Below are 18,199 nucleotides of genomic sequence, written 5' to 3' on the forward strand. Positions count from 1 at the left end.
TCCTCCGAGAGGCTGTTCTACAAGCCTGGGGTCAACTTAAAGGAAGACGGGTTTTGTTTAATATTTTCTCTTTTCATTAGCACACTTAAATTACTTTCTTGCAAACTCTGCTTGTTACCTAAATGTACTAGCACTTTCGTTACCTAATTAGCTTTCTTATCAGAATTCCAACCAAAAATAACAAGAAATGTAATAATGATAAGATATTCTGCCCCCTCAAAACAGATTTCCTTTCGCGCTTTATCTCTTGGTACTGTTCTGGCTTGTTTAATTAAAGTATCAGAAATTATTAGACTCAAATTATTTCTTGATCTAGTGCTCAAATTCTCCTGAAAAACTGCTTCTTCTGCCTCCGTATTTAAACTTTATCAGTGTGAGGCAGATGAGTTTCCACACGTATGCAACTGGATTCATGTAATTCAATATAATTTTGGAGAAAGAGCCTAATTTAGCCTCTAAGTAATTAGACGAACAAATCAGATTTGGCTACACTGAGCTACCATGGTTTAAATACTCATGTCTCTTCTCTTGTGCTCTTGGATCATCAAAATGAACATTAATGTGCAAAAAAACCATATGAAACTTAGCATGGAGTTGTGAAATTCAAAGCAAAGATCTTATTTATTTTTTCATTAGAGGAGTGGGAGCAAAAATCACCAAGTTCAAACCACTAGCATAAGTAGTCTTCAAGAAGGGTAGTCATGTCTGTTACAGGCTTTAAAAACACCGATGAGAAAGTACCCTTAAATCACAGCATTGAGGAGAAAACCATAAGACATATTGGTTATTTGTCTTCATCACACTCTGTGAAAAAAATTCAAGTTGGAATCTGTTTGCTTCTGGTGGAGCTGTGTGAGAGGTTCACTTTCTTTGAAGTCGTCTGCAATATGATCCCCTTTTGCATGGTCAAGCTTGGCTATCACAATTACCAGGCTGCCATTTTGAACTTGTGTTTTATTGGAACGTCGATCCTTACCCTGGTGTTTGCAGGATGGCTTGCTGATGTACGTCTAGGAAGAAACAAACTGGTACAGGTTTGCTTATTTCTTCATTTTCTAGGTGAGTGTCCACTTCTGACTGGATTGTTTTACAACTTATTTTAGTGGAGTTTTATTAGAATGTTTGACTTATGCTATACCCACTTTGTTTTTAGCATAAGATGTAATAAATGAGCTAAGAATGTTGTTTCAATTTAGTTTATTCTCTGTATTATTTGAGGGAGACTTCTAAGTGTGTGTGTGTGTGTGTGTGTGTGTGTGTTAGAGGATGTTTTGATACTTTTTTCATTGCACTGATTATATTTTATAATAATTATCTCTTTAAATGTCTGTTTTCTGTACTGTGCAGAATGCCCTCCTTTCCCCCCTTCCTACCACAAGCCAAAATTTGTGACAAATTCTATGTGAAATATGAAGTTCATTTGCTTCACAACTAAAGTGAAATGTGCTAAAAAGTTGTTCTGAAGTTCATGTAGAATAATTGAGAAACGTTTTCATCGAAAGGTGGTCTTTTAATTAGTCATATAATTAAGATTGCACTTGAAGACATGATTTCCGTATTATGAAGTATGGCTACATGCTAAAAAATGAATGAATTTAACGTTACACTGTGCTTCTTTACATAACAAAAAAGAAGTAGATCTACAAAAGTTTGGGAGTGACGTGATTGCAAGCAATGTTGGGGAAATATCAAATTTGTTTGATATGGCATAGAGATCAAGTTGATGAACAGTCTAGAAATTTAGGCTGGAAAGTTCAGGTTGCTCTTCTAGACAAGAAGGAGTTACTGAAGATATTATGAACACATTTGTGAAATGCTTCAATAAACAGGATTGACAATCACAGTGAAAGGTTAGAGAGAGAACAGAAAATCTCAGGATGTTGGTCTAGGTGATGGAGAAGTGTCAATCCAGGAACGTAAAACCATAAAAACTCGTCAACTATGTAAGGGCACAAATATGATGGAAGGACAGAAATTAACTCCAAGTTCTGAGCTGAGAAACTTAGGTAGGCAGTTCATCAAAACTGACCAGTGCAGCAGAAATGCAGTTTTGGGGGACAGGGGAGGTGAATGAGGAAGTGACGGGTATCAGGTACTCAACCTACGTACAATTCCAATCAGATGGTAAAGTACCACTCACTGAATCGATCAGAGCGTGATTCAAACTTGTAAACTTCTTCACTGTTTCAGTTCCATGAAATAAAAACTAAGTCACTGCATGGCAAATATTTGTTCACCATTCCATAAGTGTTTCTCATTGACTACTCTGTGCTAGACGTTGTTCCAGGATCTGGAACGCAACAGAGAAGAAAGCAGTCTCTTTTCTTATGAAGTTGACTTTCTGATGTGGGGAGAGAGAAAATCAAGTAATAAATAGCTATTATGTTGGGTGGTCATGTGTGATGATGAAAAAAAAGCTGGGGAAGGGGACAGAATGGACTCGAGAGTGACAAGGTGGCTCTTCTGTGTCAGGGAATGTTTTCTGATGAGGAGACATTTAAGCATGATTTACTCTTCTTCACTTGGTAACAGGCCATGCCAGTAGCATTAGGTAACTTCTTGTTTAACATGGTGATTCCCATCAGTCTAAATTCCTGTGTAAGTCATCAGACTAGGACTGAAGTCTCAACTTAGAATTTGGCAAACAAAAGGCAAGTCGATTCCACGACCATTCAGTTTCCTACTCAAAGTTGTTTCCTGGTGTCCCCCACTCATGGTTGTCATAAAATTCCAACCAGTCACTAAGTATCAGAGGTTCTATCAAAAATGTGTCTTCTGTCTGCATGGCTACAACCTTAGCTCAAAAATGCAGCCTTCATCTTCTTGACCATTACAATGGCCTGCTTACTGGCTGTCAGTCATCAGTGTGACCCCAATGCTGTTTCTACCAAAAAACACTGACTTCCTAAAAGAATAAATCTATACATTGGCTCTATTATCTAAAATGTAAAAGCCAATTTAGTTTATAAGAACCTTTAGAACCTGTCCCAAATTTACCTCTCCAGACTTCTGTCTCAGTACACGACCCCAATCAGGCGGAACTTCTCCTCGCGGGCTTCCCTACTTTTCTAATGTTACATCTGCTCTTTTCTCTGCCTGAAATTGTCATCTTCCTTTATCTTTCCATCCCATATCCGAGACATGAAAACTCCTGGCCCTTCCTTCAAGATTCATGTAGTGTTCGTTGCTAGCTCCTCCTTGCTCAGCCATCAATCACTCTGATCATACCCAAGTGATTGCATTTGCCCCATTATAATTGTCCACCAGCATGTGTGCCTTCTCCGATGGATGCATTAGCTCCTGATGGGAAGAACCAGCAGACCCCCACCACCTAGCAAGGGATATGACACATCATGGTGCTTTATACAGAGCTACCAAGTACGGGTGTGCGGACCGTGCACTGCACAATAGCACACATCAACAAGGAATCTTTTTATCTTATATGTCAATGACTTGTATTTTTATTACACCAATTTTACAGCAGATAGAAATAAAGTTTTGACCTATTGCAATCAGTGTATTATGACGTTTTTCAAAAGATGGAAGTAAAGTGCCTTTCAAATTTACACAAAGGTACCACTAAAAGAATTTGTCTTTAAATAGATGGCTGCTGCAAGAAGCAGTTCTTCTGTCCATCCTCTTTGGATAACCCTTAGCCTAGCCAGGCCTCACGTGACACTTCCAGAGATGAAGACTGAGTGGCAGAGAGAGAGAGGTTACCTGCACATCTGGCTCACCTTAACAGGAAACATTTCAAACTCAGTAAAGGGCCCACTCTCATGGTAAATCAATCTGTTACCAAACAACTATTAAGGGCATGCATTCTTCACATTGCAAAAGCCACTGTATGGGAGATGGAAACATTAGACCCAATTTTTGCCTTTAATACCCTTATAGTCTAATTGAGAAAACTAACCACATAAAATGACTATATAAAAATTTATACCAAAAAGTGTGAATGCCAAGTTAATAAAACGGAGGTGAAAACTAACATGGAGAAGCCATTTTTCCCTAATCGAATTGACCCCCCCAAAAAAATTGATGATTTGATCATGTGATAACAGGAATTTCAAGAAGAGGGAGATTACAACTGGGTTACTCCGTAACATTGGGTAAGTCACTTAGCCTCAACAAACATGTTTCTTTTTCTTTTTCTTTTTCTTTTTGAAATATCAGAATTAAAAAAAAAAATCTATCCTCTGACATCACAAAGTTTTTCCAAGGTCAACCAATGTAGTATGCAAAAATGTTTTGCAAACTATAAATAGCTTTGCAAAAGTATGGAATTGAGTGGTAATTATTAGACAAGGAAAGTCTTCAAGTTTGGTCCCTGCAAGATGGAAGTGAGAAGGCGGCTCAACCCTCTTTTTGTTGGTTTGTTTTTGTTTTTGATTGAAGTCTGGTTGATTTACAATGTCGTGTTAGTTTCAGGTGTACAGCAAAGTGATTTCAACCTTCGTCACCCTCTCCTCCCTCCTTCCCACTTGTACTGCATTACTCACCTCACACCCGTCTCCAGCCTTCTCACCTATGTGTGTGGCAAAGGAGGCTCCACGCCACTGCAGGAGAAATGAGAGAAATAAAAGGGATTTAAAAGGAAAAAACAAAGTAGAAAAGGAAAAGAGAGGCTATGTTCTCCTCTAACTACAATAACGTTCTTCTTAAAACGTTTTCTTTAACAGGCTTCCGAGATGTCTGAGATCATCGCGGTTTCTCTCACTCTGTTGATTAAGAACAAATAACCCTTGTGAACGGTGGTTTTTCTCTGGGGGTGGGGCTGCAAACACCTTTAGTGTCTCACATCAGGTATTTCTGAATTGTTTTAACTTTGTTAAAATGGACGCGATTTGCTTGTACGTTCTCTGAGAGATAGTTCAAGTCTGAGGGGAAAAAAACTAGGACTTTGGATTCATTAAAAAACATATATTGAGGGAAATATTTACATTTAGGAAAATCGTATTACCTCCAGAATTGCCATGATTAATATTTTAATAAGACAATTGCATAACGAGGCTACGTTCAGAGGAAAAACCTTATTTCTGATGTGGTTTGGTGAGTCAGTAGTCTATACATATTTATTCCTTTTTTTTTTCTCTATCTATAGGCTCTGCTTTGTTATCTGTGGCTGCTTTTCCCTTGGAGGGTTTCTACATAGGCACTCACCATATGATTAACAACATACCAAAAAAGGAACAGACCAGGCTGTTTCACGTAGCACTGGTGGCCATCTGCCTCGGCACAGGAGGAATAAGGGCCATCGTCTGTCCACTGGCACTTACAGCCTTCAGGAGTATGGATCCCAGAAACAAATGTCCTTTTTTAACTGGTAAGTAGCACTGGCTAGGAGAGAAAACAGGCATTCTCAGGAACAGACATTCCTCCCCCTTTGGGCATTTCTCATTGTTCGCTCTCTGGTCCCGTTTTGATGATGGTTGTTCAGCCTTTGTCATTGATTGGGCTGGGTGACAATGGGACAATACCTTTGACAATGATTCAGCTAGTAGTCTGGGAGCCTATGAGTCAGGTATAGACCAACACAGTTTACCAGCACCTTCTTGAAACACACTGATGACTTTATCCTCCAAGTAAACAAGTGTGAGATGGCATGTCATATTGAATAGAATGTGGCTTTGGAGCCAAACAGGCCTTGGTGGAAATCTCAATTCTACTTCACACAGTTGCCTGACCTTGGTCAAGTCATTTCTTCTTTATGAGTTTAACCATTTCTGAAGGGTTATAATAATACCTCTTCCTGGGTTTTATTAGAGGTAATAATATGTGTATTACTGGCAGAGAATGTGGCACATAGTGGTAATCAATAAGCAGTAGATATCATTAGTTATGTCTACATTGTAATAGACAAACACTGCCGAGATTATAAATTCAGAGAGAAGATGAAAAGGATGGAAGAAGTATTTTACAATTCGTTAAAACATCAACCAGCATCTCTATTTCACATCCACTTCACCCCCAGCACCTGAAAGAATTTGTATTCCATGGAAATCAAACTACATTTCTATACATCTTTGTCTCTCTTAGCAAGTTCTTATACAGTTTTATGTGTTTTCAAGGAACCAATTTTTATTATCGAATGCAAATTCAAGGAAAAATTGAGATTTTGATCTTAAGATAGAGTATTTCAGCATTTAGTAGAGAATTCTCTTGTTGTTATTGGCATTCACCAGTTGATGTCAAATATATTGGAGATATATTGTCTTTTGCTTCCTCTTCTCTGTGAAATGGGTTAGCATCATTTTTCTAAAATATTCTGCCATTCCATCAATGTTAGCAATGGATAAAAGCAATGCACAGACAGCATCAGACAAAATGTTTAAAGAAAATTCATATTAAAAGTATTAAATGAAAAAAAATTAGAATAAATATTATCTAGGTACATAGAGCTATCTAAGACAGTTCCTTTTTCTTTCCGTCTTTCTTTCTTTTCTTCTTTCTTTTTTTTCCTTCTTTCTTTCCTTCTTCCCCCCATCCCCCGATTATATTAATATTACAAAGCACTCAGGCCTATTTTGGATTAAGTCCAAACGTCAGAGAATAATGCAGTTTTACCAAAGGTGGAAGGGACTTTTTACTTCCTTACAGCAAATTCTGCCTCCTTGACCTGCCCAAAGGAGAAAGAAAAATCCTTCTTTTTTATTCTATTCGGAGGTTTTAATCCTTAATTAGCAACATCATTTTGATTAAATAAGACTCTGGAGGATTAAGACTAAAGAGCGATCAGTTGTTCTGAAAGATAGCTCTGGAGAATTTATTGTACTGTGGTCTTAGTCATTCAGAGTCGTGTTTAATCAAAGTGACATTTCTCAGTGTTGATTACAAAGGAGACATTATATGAATGAAATATTTCCTTGGGGAAACGGAGGGGACACCCAATGGGTTCGTGCTTTAGGACATTGGAAAGGCGGGGATGAGGAATGGGGTGAAAATGAATTTCTGTAGCCAGGCCAAATTTAGGATGAACACATTTCGATTTGCTTACTTATTATTTCCTGATTTCATTAAAATCTCTGATAAAGGAATCATGCAACATGTTTTAAAGTTAAGCACCGAGAAATGTGTATAAAGGACCAGGGTGTTATTCTTTAATGTGATAAGAGACTGTGGAAATAATAAGCTCCTTGAAGGCTGAATATGGCTGGTTTTTTTCTCAGTTCAAATACTAAACTTTTATGAACAGCTGCTTGTTGCACTTTATAGAAATGACTGTTCATTCTATTCTTGTACATACCGCAGGGGTTGGTGGCAAGATGGACAGAGCCCCTGCTGGGCAGCCAGATAGCGGGCAGGATCCTGGCTCTGTCACTTAGGAGTCTTACGGTTTTCGGCAAGTTCCTTCACCTCTCAAAGCACAGAATGGGGATACCTTGGAGGGCTGTTGTGGAGTTTTTACACAAAGTATCCTAGCACATTATAGGCATTCAAATCAGGGTAACTATGACTGTTATTATTAAATGACGAATAAGTCATCAGCTAAAATCATTGTCCAACTTCTGGGAAAGAGGAAGGCCATTTAGGAGAAGGCCATCTTTAAAATGAGCAGCCCATTGATTTATAATCTATTTCTCCAAGTCAAAAATGCCTCTAGAAATTACAAGCTTGGTTAATATAATGAATTTCATCAGTGTCTTTAAAAAAACAACACAGCACTTGAACCTATAACCACTTGAAGGCTGCATCCAGTTCTGTTTTCAGCACAGATGTCAGATGTTCATAGTTATGGGACCCGTAATGAGATGTGTCATTGCATCTCTACCACCTAAAGCTTCCCAATGATCATGTGAAATAGTATAGACTGGCAGTCTAAAGCACTGAAAGCACCACTTCCGAGTAGAGCTGCCAAATGTAGGTGAGAAAACCCCTCCCAGCCAACATCACCATCTGGTACTGGATCTTCCTCAACTATGTACCTAACTGAAAGAATAAAGCTAAGCTCCCTGAAATCAAGAGGCATAATAATCTGCCAACATCTCTTTGTGCCATCGTCCAGATCGGAACCTGGCTCTTTCAGCATTTTCCAAAATCTGATGTGTACAATAAGAGTTACCATACTGGAGATCATCTAGGTAAATACACCTGTGCAGAATCTTTTCCGGAAACAAAATGAATGGTGAATAATTAAGTCTGTTCATGACCATAATTTTAAATCCTACCACAATTAACCTTAAATCTTGCTTCCTCATGTTTCTACTTATTTCACCTGATAATTTGCATCCCATCTGCATATCATAGTCTGTCGCTAACCAGTTACCAGAGTGAATTATGCATGATTTAAAGGCTCAAATAGTAGATTGGTAAATTTCTTGAAAAAGTCTAGAGACTGACTTATTCCATCCCAGAAATTTTGAATATCTGGTACTCAGTTTGACTCTACATAATATCTTTCTCATACTAAAGTGTTCTGATTTTAAAATACTCAAATTTAATATCTTTTATCTTGGGAAAACACTAGAAGTAAAAAAATTATTATCCCACAGCCTTTTTTCCAAAGCTGTTTTAATATTTACTTGAGTGTTGTTTGAGAGCAGTGATTCTCAATCCTAGATGTCCAAGAAAGCCACCTGAGGACCCTTAAAAAATACTGATGCCTGGGCCCTACCACCAGAAGTTCTGATTATGTTGATTTGACGTAGGTACCAGAGACTAGGATTTTTTTTTAAGCTGCCTAAGTAGTCAGGTTTGAGAACCACTGCTCTCAAGCAGCATTGCATGATTTTAAGAATCACTTGAGGGCTTTGTTAAAAAACGTTTCCCATGCCCTACCCCCAACCCCCTAGATCAGAATTTCCTGGGAGCATAGCTGCGGAACAAACGTGCATTTTTAGCAAGTGCTTCAGAATTTTGAAAACAGTTCCAGAGACATAAGGAAAGTGGATTCCAAACGTGGTCTAGAAATATTCTTGGAAAGAAATGGAGCTAAACATTGAGGGAAGCACCTATTTTGTACCAGGATGCTTGAGAAAGTTTTGATGATTCCTCACAATTTTTTACCACACTTAGAAATCTACCTGTTGGAGAAATTCTACCTAATCCTTGAGAAGAGAAACAAAATATGAATTTACATAATTCTGCAATAGTAAAATCATAATTTCAGCTAACAAAATCAAAACAGTTCATGGAATAGTCTTATTAGTACTCATTAATACAGGCATATCTCGTTTTATTGCTTTGCTTTATTGTGCTTCACAGTGATAAAACTTTTTAATTTTATAAATTTTTATAAATTTTAAATTTTGTAAAATTTACAGAAAGTTTGTGGCAACTCCATGTCCAGCAAGTCTATCAGTGCCATTTTTCCAAAAGCATTTGCTCACTTCGTGTCTCTGTGAAGCATTTGGTAGTTCTCACACTATGCAAACATCATTATTATTATATTTATCATGGTGATCTGTGATCAGTGATCTTTGATGTTACTACCACCATGCGCTGAAGGCTCAGATGATGGTTAGCATTTTTTGCAATAAAGTATTTTTAATTAAGACATGCATGTTATCTTTTTAGACATAATGCTATTGCACATTTAGTACATTACAATAGAGTGTAAACATAACTTTTATATATACTGGGAAACCAAAAACTTTGTGCAACCTGTTATATCTCGGTGGTCTAGAACCGGACCCGTAGTATCTCTGAGGTATGCTTGCACTCAGAATATCCTCTAAGTTGCGTACTGAGGAAGAGCTTGTAAGTAGCTTTCTAAAAAATCACTAGACCTTCCAAAATTCTATTTTCATGGGCTCTAGCCCAGTTTAACAAATGCTACCCACTCACCCCAATGACAACAGGCACCTCCTTCATTATCTTGGCCAGAATTGTAAACTTTCAGAAAATACACTCAGAATACCTCTCCAACATATAACCATGTAAACTAAAAAGTATTGAGGAAAGAAAAAAAAAAAAGAAATTTCGTACATTTCTTACTGATGCTGCAGCCTGCTGCTTTTTTTTAAGCCCTGCTTCGTCGCTTTTAAGCTTGGTAGGTGCATCAGCAGGGACTTATTTTTATCAATAAACACGCAGTGCTTCAAAGATCTTAAACTCAGGAAATAAGAAAATGATACACATTGTTAAAAAAACAAAATTCAATGGCAGAAATTTGAAGACCTAATGGGCTTTGTTAGGCGATTCATGAATTGGACAGCATCCCATCCAACAAATACAAGGGTGATCTGAGTGGTTGTACAAAATGGAAGGTTTTTATAGGAAGAAGGGTAGGGCAAGGGAGCTATTCGCAAAAGAAAAGGAAGCATTATTTTTAGGCCAGGGTATCTTCTTTTTGGGGAGATGGGGTTGGGAGGGAATGGCAAGGGTTTTACCACGTAGATTGCCTCTTCTTCTGGGGGATGGAGAGGGCCCACATGATAGATGACCTCATTGATGCTGACCAGAAAATTCCAGACTGGTTGATTAAGATTACATTTCTGGAGAAGCTCGAAACTGCAATTAAGTCCTGTATCTAAGTCTAGGTTTGGTATCATGGGCTTTAGCACAAGTGATGCCATTTGGGGCCTGTGGTTTTCTCTTCAACAACATAAACAACTGTCAAAATTGGGATTTGGCAGAAGACAGGGGAACAAAGACAGAAAGGAAATGAGAGCAAGTTAAAAGAGTGAGAGAGGCAGGGAGGGCAGGAGAAAGACAGTGAAGCATTCCCCCCCAATTTCTTAATTAAAAGTAAACCTTTTACTTTAATCGTGCTGTCGATTCATCAAAATCAATGATCTTCCTTTATTAAGCCATCTTTTCTTTAATAGCATTGTTGAAAAATATTTATAGATAAAAAGTAGGAAAAAATGATATAAATGAACTGATTTACAAAACGGAAACAGACTCACAGATTTTGAAAACAAACTTATGGTTGCCAAAGGGGAAATGTGGAGGGAGGGATAAATTAGGAGCTTGGGATTAACATACACACACTACTATATATAAAATCATCAACAAGGGCCTACTGTATAGCACAGGGAACTCTACTCAATACTCTGTAATAACCTATATGGGAAAAGACTCTCAAAAGGAATGAGTATATGCATATGTATAACTGAATCACTATGCTGTGCACCTGAAACTAACGCAATCATTATACTCCAATAAAATTTTTTTTAAAAAGTAGGAAATGCAAAATTTCCTTCTGGTCCTTCTTTCTCCAAATTCATGTCAGCTAGAATATTCTTTGAAGTACTTCAGTGGGCCAGTGGTTATGCTAAAAGAAGCAATGATTGACAACAGCCATCCACCATGAAATCAGCGGCCCAGTGTTTTATTGACTCTTCTAAACAGTTCAATTTTAGCCCATTGAAGAACCACAAATCCCTTGGTGAATTATCTCAATATTGTTCAAGGCAGAATAAAATATTCTGTCTGAACTCTTAAAATTGTCCACTAAGGCTATGAAGACCCAGAAGTTTTTCTCCCCTCTTCAATACCTTCTCAAGTAGGTTAGAAAGCCCATTTCAAACTATTTCTCTTATAATCACTTAAAATAAGTCTGAAGCATGTCAAAATTGGTCAGTCTAAGAAGTGACAGAATATTTGAGTGACTTTAAAAACTATTACTAAATAAATTAAGGTGAATGTTTAAAATAAATAATCTCAAAAGGTTTTCTGAATTTTGCAGCAATAGGGGTTTTACCCCCTTATTTGTATTCAACACCATAGAATCATGAAGACCAAAAAAAAAAAAAATTACCACTTATATATACCCCCAATTATTTGCAGTTCCCAGTCCGTATTTAAAAGTAGACTAAAGAAACATATTTTTACTGCTGCTTTCAATTTTCCTTAATCACTGGTATTTGTTTTGCTTTAGTGCTTTGCTCTCTGACTTTCTGTGTGAGAGGTGCTTTATATATTCAATTTGCTGGTGAGCTATGAGATGAAAGGAGTCTTAATGGTGAGTTTGAAGACTGTGGATTTTTATTTCTTTTATTTTTTTACAGTTGATACATATACAGTTTCACCCTTAATTATCTATGGCTTGTCCTGTCCATGGATCAACAAAGATTATATAAAACATGATTGTACTAGGTAATTCTTTCAGAAAATTACGCAATCAAATAGGTTGGGTGGCATTTGTTAAAACACATTTAGTACTTTATGTGAAATCTCTCCCGATACAGAGATATTCAGCACTATAATTCTTTGGTTTATAACTATATTTCACAAGATGTAAGTCTTGGAAGAATTGTAATTTTCCTTGACCCTCTTTAGAGCAATTCCGTTTACATCCCCCTGTGGTGTACTGAAGAGTCACACAGTGTCCTCTTGGATTTTTTCTCAGCAATACTTAGCATTTGAAAAAAGGGTTTCTTAAAGATGGAAAGGACCGTAACATTGCTCTGCAGTTCCAGCCTCTCTTGGTTGTTACAGCCACAGTTCAAGTGTGCAGCTTGCAACTGCACGAAGGGATGACCTGAGGCAGAGCCTAGGGACTCTACCCCATTGTCCTAGAAAATTCTAACTTTGTACACCCCCTGCACTGTGATAAATAAATTGCTATCAGTGGATTACAGTCAATCAGCTTGCTCAGCATGGCCATGTTTGACATTTGATTACTTTTCTAGGTCAGTTATGGAGAGTGGATGTTCATGATTTTGAAAGGGGTGATCATTTATTGGGTGCATACATATTCAAAACTTAAATTGCACATTTTAAGCACATGCAGTCTATAGTATCTCACTTATATCTCAGTAAAATTGTTTTAAAAAACAACAGAAAAAGCAACAGTAATAAAGATAGTATGGTTTTGGCATAAGGATAGATTAGTAGAACAGAATTGAAATTCAGAAAAAAGAACCACGTTTATAAGGTCAACTGATTTTCAACAAAGGTGCCAAAAAATTCAATGGGGAAAGGATCATCTTTTCAATAAATTGTGCTAGAATAACTGGATATCAAATAGAAAAAGTTACTCATGACACCTGACTAAAAAATTAATTCAAAGCTGATCATTGACCTAACATAGAGATCTAAAGGCATAAAACTGCTTTTTAAAAAAGGAGAAAATACTTGTGACCTACATTTAGGAAGTATTCTTTACATAGGACACAAGAAGCATGAACCAATTAAAAACACTGATGAAGTTTATTAAAATTAAAAACAGTTGCTGTTATCAAAAGATTTAACTAAGAAAATGACGAGGCAAACCACAGATTGGGAGAAAACATTTGTAGAACATATATCTGACAAAAGACATGCAGCCTGAACATATAAAGAACTTTTACAAATCAATAATAGGAAGATAAACTACCCAGTTGAAAAATCATAGTGGGATTCCAGGACGGGCCATGACAGTAGCCCCATTCTTTCCAGGTCCTCCTTTTTTTACATCTAAAAAGCCCTGGACATAACACAACAAACAAACATAGGAAGATTCTGAAAGGTGGAAAGAAGACAGACTCTAGCTAGAGATCTTGGAACTTGAGAGAGGAGAGCAATGAGTTTTCTGGGTTTTCTTTTTGCCAACAGTGGAGAAGCCTGGAACTGTCCACAGGCATGGTGGGGAGAGGGCAGCTCCAAGAAAAGCCTGCTGCCCTCAGGTAAAGTACCAGGGAAAGGGTAGCCTAACATAAAATATCTTTTTGATAATACCTGCCCTACTTCAGGCAAACACTGTGGAAAAACTGCCCCACCCTCCTACCCTGGCTCCATAGTTTCAGCAGGAAAGAGGAATCTAATGTACGTACACACACACACACACACACACACACACACACACACACACACAAAGCAGGCAGGGACACTCTGATTCCCCAGCTTGGGTGGTATGTTGGTGGGACCAAGTAAGGAACTGGTCTTCAATCCTCTGCCCAGCAGAAGCAGGTAGTGCACCAATCCACCCTCCTGGGTAATGTCAGCTGAGCACAGCTGGGAGCCAAACCCCATCGTAAATCAGCAAGTGGAATTAGTAGAGTCAGGAGGCTGGTCTTCAATTAACAATCTAATTCCACATCCACAATTCCTCTCTCTCTTTCCCCACACTTTGCAGTACCTTCCTGAGGAATGAAGGAAGCAATCCTGGTTAAAATTCAACCCTTTACTTGTTCTATTACTGTACTCACAGAGCCAAACAGGTCTGGAGAAAAATGTAAAATCATGCTATGCTCGCACTAAATACATGGCCAACCTCAAGTGAACCCTTACCATCACCCTTCAGGTGTACAGTACGCAATCATTCTCTCTCCTGCTCCTTCATATGACTGTTTCTAACCTTTTCCTTTCTTCTCAAACCTTCAATATCCTCTTCTCATAGCCAGTCTTACCTGTTCACTCTGCTTCTTTTACTTAAAGGAAGAAAGAAAAAGAGAGAGAGAGAGAAAGAAAGAAAGAAAGAAAGAAAGAAAGAAAGAAAGAAAGAAAGAAAGAAAGAAAGAAAGAAAGAAAGAAAGAAAGAAAGAAAGGAGGGAGGGAGGGAGGGAGGGGGGAGGGAGGGAGGGAGGGAAGGAAGGAAGGAAGGAAGGAAGGGAGAGAGGGAGGGATGGAGGGAGACAGACGTATGGGAAATGCCATAGGATGACCCCCAGTGGGTCACACTCTTGGCAGATCCATGTCCCTGAGTATGGGAACAACCTGTGACCTGACTCTACCGAATAGAACATGGCAAAGATGATAGGATATATCACCCCCTCCTTATGTTATACGGCAAAGGTGAATGGATTTTGCAATGTAATTAAGTTCTCTAATCAGTTGCTTTTGAGTTAATCAGATGGGAGATTATCCTGGTATCCTGGGTGGGCCTGATCTAATTAGGTAAGCCCTTCATATTTTAGTGATAATATAAGTGTTCTAATGTAGATCTGTTAGTGTTTGCACAACTAAAATATTGACCAAAACTCATAAAACCATATCTTAAAAATTTTTATTTGTTTTTAATTTTTATTTTACATTGAAGCATAGTTGAGTAACAGTGTTGTGTTAGTTTCAGGTGTACAGCAAAGTGATTCAGTTATACATATATATGTATCTATTCTTTTTCAAATTCTTTTCCCATTTAGGTTATCACAGAATATTGAGCAGAATTCCCTGTGCTATGCAGGAGGTCCTTGTTGGTTATCTATTTTAAATATAGTAGTCCATAAAACCATATTTTTAAATGGGTAAATTTTATTATATTCAATATTACTTCAATAATTTTTTAAGCTAATGTTAATGAAATGGAGTAGGACCCTTTGGTCCTTGCCCCCCATGTCCTTAGCCTGCCCTTTGTCCGTGGAAAAACTTTAGCCAAAGAATGAATTTAATCAGAGAAGTAAGAAAATGCAGAAGCAAAGAAAATCAGTCAAACAGGACAAAACAATAATCGTTTAGTCACTAAGCAAAGTCAAGGACCTTTAGTTCCTTCTCAAGGGCTGTAGATAATATTCTGAGCCACATCCTGTGAGCTGTCTTGTAGATACTGAAACCCCGCACCAGGTGGAAGAAGTTAACTACATGATGACCAGACTGTAGTCGTGACATAAGCTGCCACAATTCCAAGAATTGGCCTCAAGGAAATGGGAACAAACTGACCCCGGAACTGAAGATTAACTGTACTTAACACAATCAGGATGATGCTCGTCAGACCACCATATGACTAATTTCAAGATGACTGTCAGAACTAACTGTACTGTTTCTACACGTAGTCCCCTCCCTCCGCCAATAAGAGCTCTTGCCCACTGGTTGTCAGTGGAGGGGAGTAAGCCTTTGGACGGGAGTCCGCCCTCCCCTGCCCCAGTTGCAGGCATCCAAAATAAAGCAAACTTTCCTTTCCACCAAACTTGCCTCTTTATTGGCTTTGGAGTGGTGAGCAGCCAGACCCCACTTTCAGTAGCTGTAAGACACCCCCTTTGCAATGGGATTCCAGCAGCAGAATTTAGACCCAATGAAAGGTTGAGAGGTAGAGATTATTTCCCCAGAACTTGCAAACCGTACTACTGGTACTTAGGTACTTAGGTACTACTTAGGTACTTATTTTTAATATTGTTTATTAGGAGGAGACACTGGAAGTTTTATTCAAATGACACTAATTTCTTTGGTTTTACCCATGCCATGGTCTAGGTATAACCTGAGTATTCCTGAGTTTTCGCATACTTTGAAAAGTGGAATAAATAAGTTTCAACTCTTTAACCGTGTAATCTTTTCCAGGTTCATTAGGCATAGTCAATGAGGTATTATTTATGGCTTCTCTAGAGTCACAACAGAGTTGACTTGTTGCTGTAGAGACCATATGATTTGCAAAGCCTAAAATATTTATTATCAGACGCTTTACAGAAAAGTTTGTCAACTTCTGCTTTAGAGAAAAGAGAACACATTCTTCCTACATCTATTCTAAATAGAAAGGAAACATAGATAATGAAACTGATAAGACATAGCTGATGTGTATGCGCTTATTACGAAAGCTAAAAACAGAAATGTAGATGGCCAACAGGCATATGAAAAGATGCTCAACATCGCTAATCATCAAGGAAATGCAAATCAAAACCACAATGAGATATCACCTCACACCTGTCAGAATGGCTATCATCAAACAGAACACAAATAAATGTTGGTGAGGGTGTGGAGAAAAGGGAACCCCTGTGCACTGCAGGTGGGAATGTAAATTGGTGCAGCCACTGTGGAAAACAGTATGGAGGTTTCTCAAAAAACTAAAAATAGAACTACCATATGACCCAGCAATCCCACTCCTGAGTATATATCTGAAAAAAAAAAAAAACCCACTAATTTGAAAAGATTCATGTACCCCAATATTCATAGCAGCATTATTTACAGTTGCCAAGATATGGAAACAACCTAAGTGTCCATCAACAGAGGAATGAATAAAGGAGATGTGAGAGATATATATATACACACACACATATACACAATGGACTACTACTCAGCCATAAAAAAGAAGGAAACTTTGCCATTTGCAGCAACATGGATGGACTTGGAGGGTATTTTGTCAAGTGAAATAAGTCAGATACAGGAACACAAATACTGTATGATATCACTTATATGTAGAATCTAAAAAATACAACAAACTAATGAATATGACAAAAAAGAAGCAGACTGACAGATATAGAGAACAAACTAGTGCTTGTGGGGTTGGGGGAATATAGGGGTAGGGGAGTGGGAGGTATAAACTACTGAGTGTAAGATAGGCTCAAGGATGTATTGTACAACATGGGGAACATAGCCAATATTTTGTAATAACTATAAATGGAGAGTAACCTTTAAAAATTGTATAAAAAATTTTTTAATGAAATTAAAAAAAAGAAAGCTGATAAACAACATTTGCAAAATCTAGTTCAGCTAACATGCTGCTAAGTTGTAGCTTATATTTATTAAAATCATTAAAATTAGCAATTGTTATACTAAGTAACTCAATGGTAATTTTATTTTTGTTTTGGTACCCCAGGCTTTATTGGATCATGAGCCTAATTGCAACTGTTGTCTTTCTGGGACTGTCTTATATCCAGCACTCAGTGGCCTGGGCCCTGGTCTTACTTACTCCTTTTATGTCTACACTTATGGCTCTGATAACCCTTCATATGATGCACTATAACCTGATTTATCAGCGAGAAAAATGTAAGCAAATCACACTTTACATTGATTTTTTTGGTTCTTATGGTTTTCTCAACACATCTTCTTCCTCTCGGATTCCCTATAACTTGTCTTTCAACTCAGAGAATTTGTAGAGTCTGTCAGTTATTATACTTGAGAGCAACAGATTCTTCAAGAATATCAATAATCTCTATCTTCTTTGATCAAATTGTTCCATGTTTGGGCAGTGATGTACTCTTCATGTTGGGCCTGAGTCCTTCAGACAAGCCTGTGTTGTCTTTGAATGCTTCCTTGCTTTCTGGTATGCCAAGATATTCTATGGTCATCATTCTCTTCCCTGAACTTTGAATCATCTCTTTCTTAAAGAACTGTTTCCTTTTCTTTTATATATAATGGTATTTAGAGACTACAGTCTTGGTGATGGAGATGCTCATCGCTACTTAGTCCATCACGGTTTCTAGGTCTTTTCAATGCACAGACCTAGAAAATGTCCTTTTTTTTTCTCTAAGATAACATACATTTTGGACTATACGAATATCCTAATCAAAACTGGAACTACAGGATTTTTACTTAACCTTATCAAACTCAAGTCTTTTTCTACTTCTTCCCATGCCAAAATCCCAGTTCACAATGATTATTGACAGTCTCAAAATTCTTCTTATAG

At 37.7% G+C, this 18,199-nt stretch overlaps 1 protein-coding gene across 1 annotated transcript in view; it reads left to right on the forward strand.

Annotated features, from left to right (window-relative positions):
* Positions 1 to 701: 701 nt before the first annotated feature.
* The window catches only part of SLC15A5 (solute carrier family 15 member 5), a 91,742-nt gene continuing 74,244 nt past the window's right edge, over positions 702 to 18,199 (forward strand). Inside the window, 4 exon segments of the mRNA XM_061206181.1 lie at positions 702 to 1,059; positions 5,105 to 5,266; positions 5,269 to 5,326; positions 17,390 to 17,559. Coding sequence (XP_061062164.1) covers positions 702 to 1,059; positions 5,105 to 5,266; positions 5,269 to 5,326; positions 17,390 to 17,559 — 748 coding nt within the window.

The sequence above is a fragment of the Eubalaena glacialis genome, chromosome 11 (assembly GCF_028564815.1).
Source record: "Eubalaena glacialis isolate mEubGla1 chromosome 11, mEubGla1.1.hap2.+ XY, whole genome shotgun sequence".
Taxonomy (NCBI): domain Eukaryota; kingdom Metazoa; phylum Chordata; class Mammalia; order Artiodactyla; family Balaenidae; genus Eubalaena; species Eubalaena glacialis.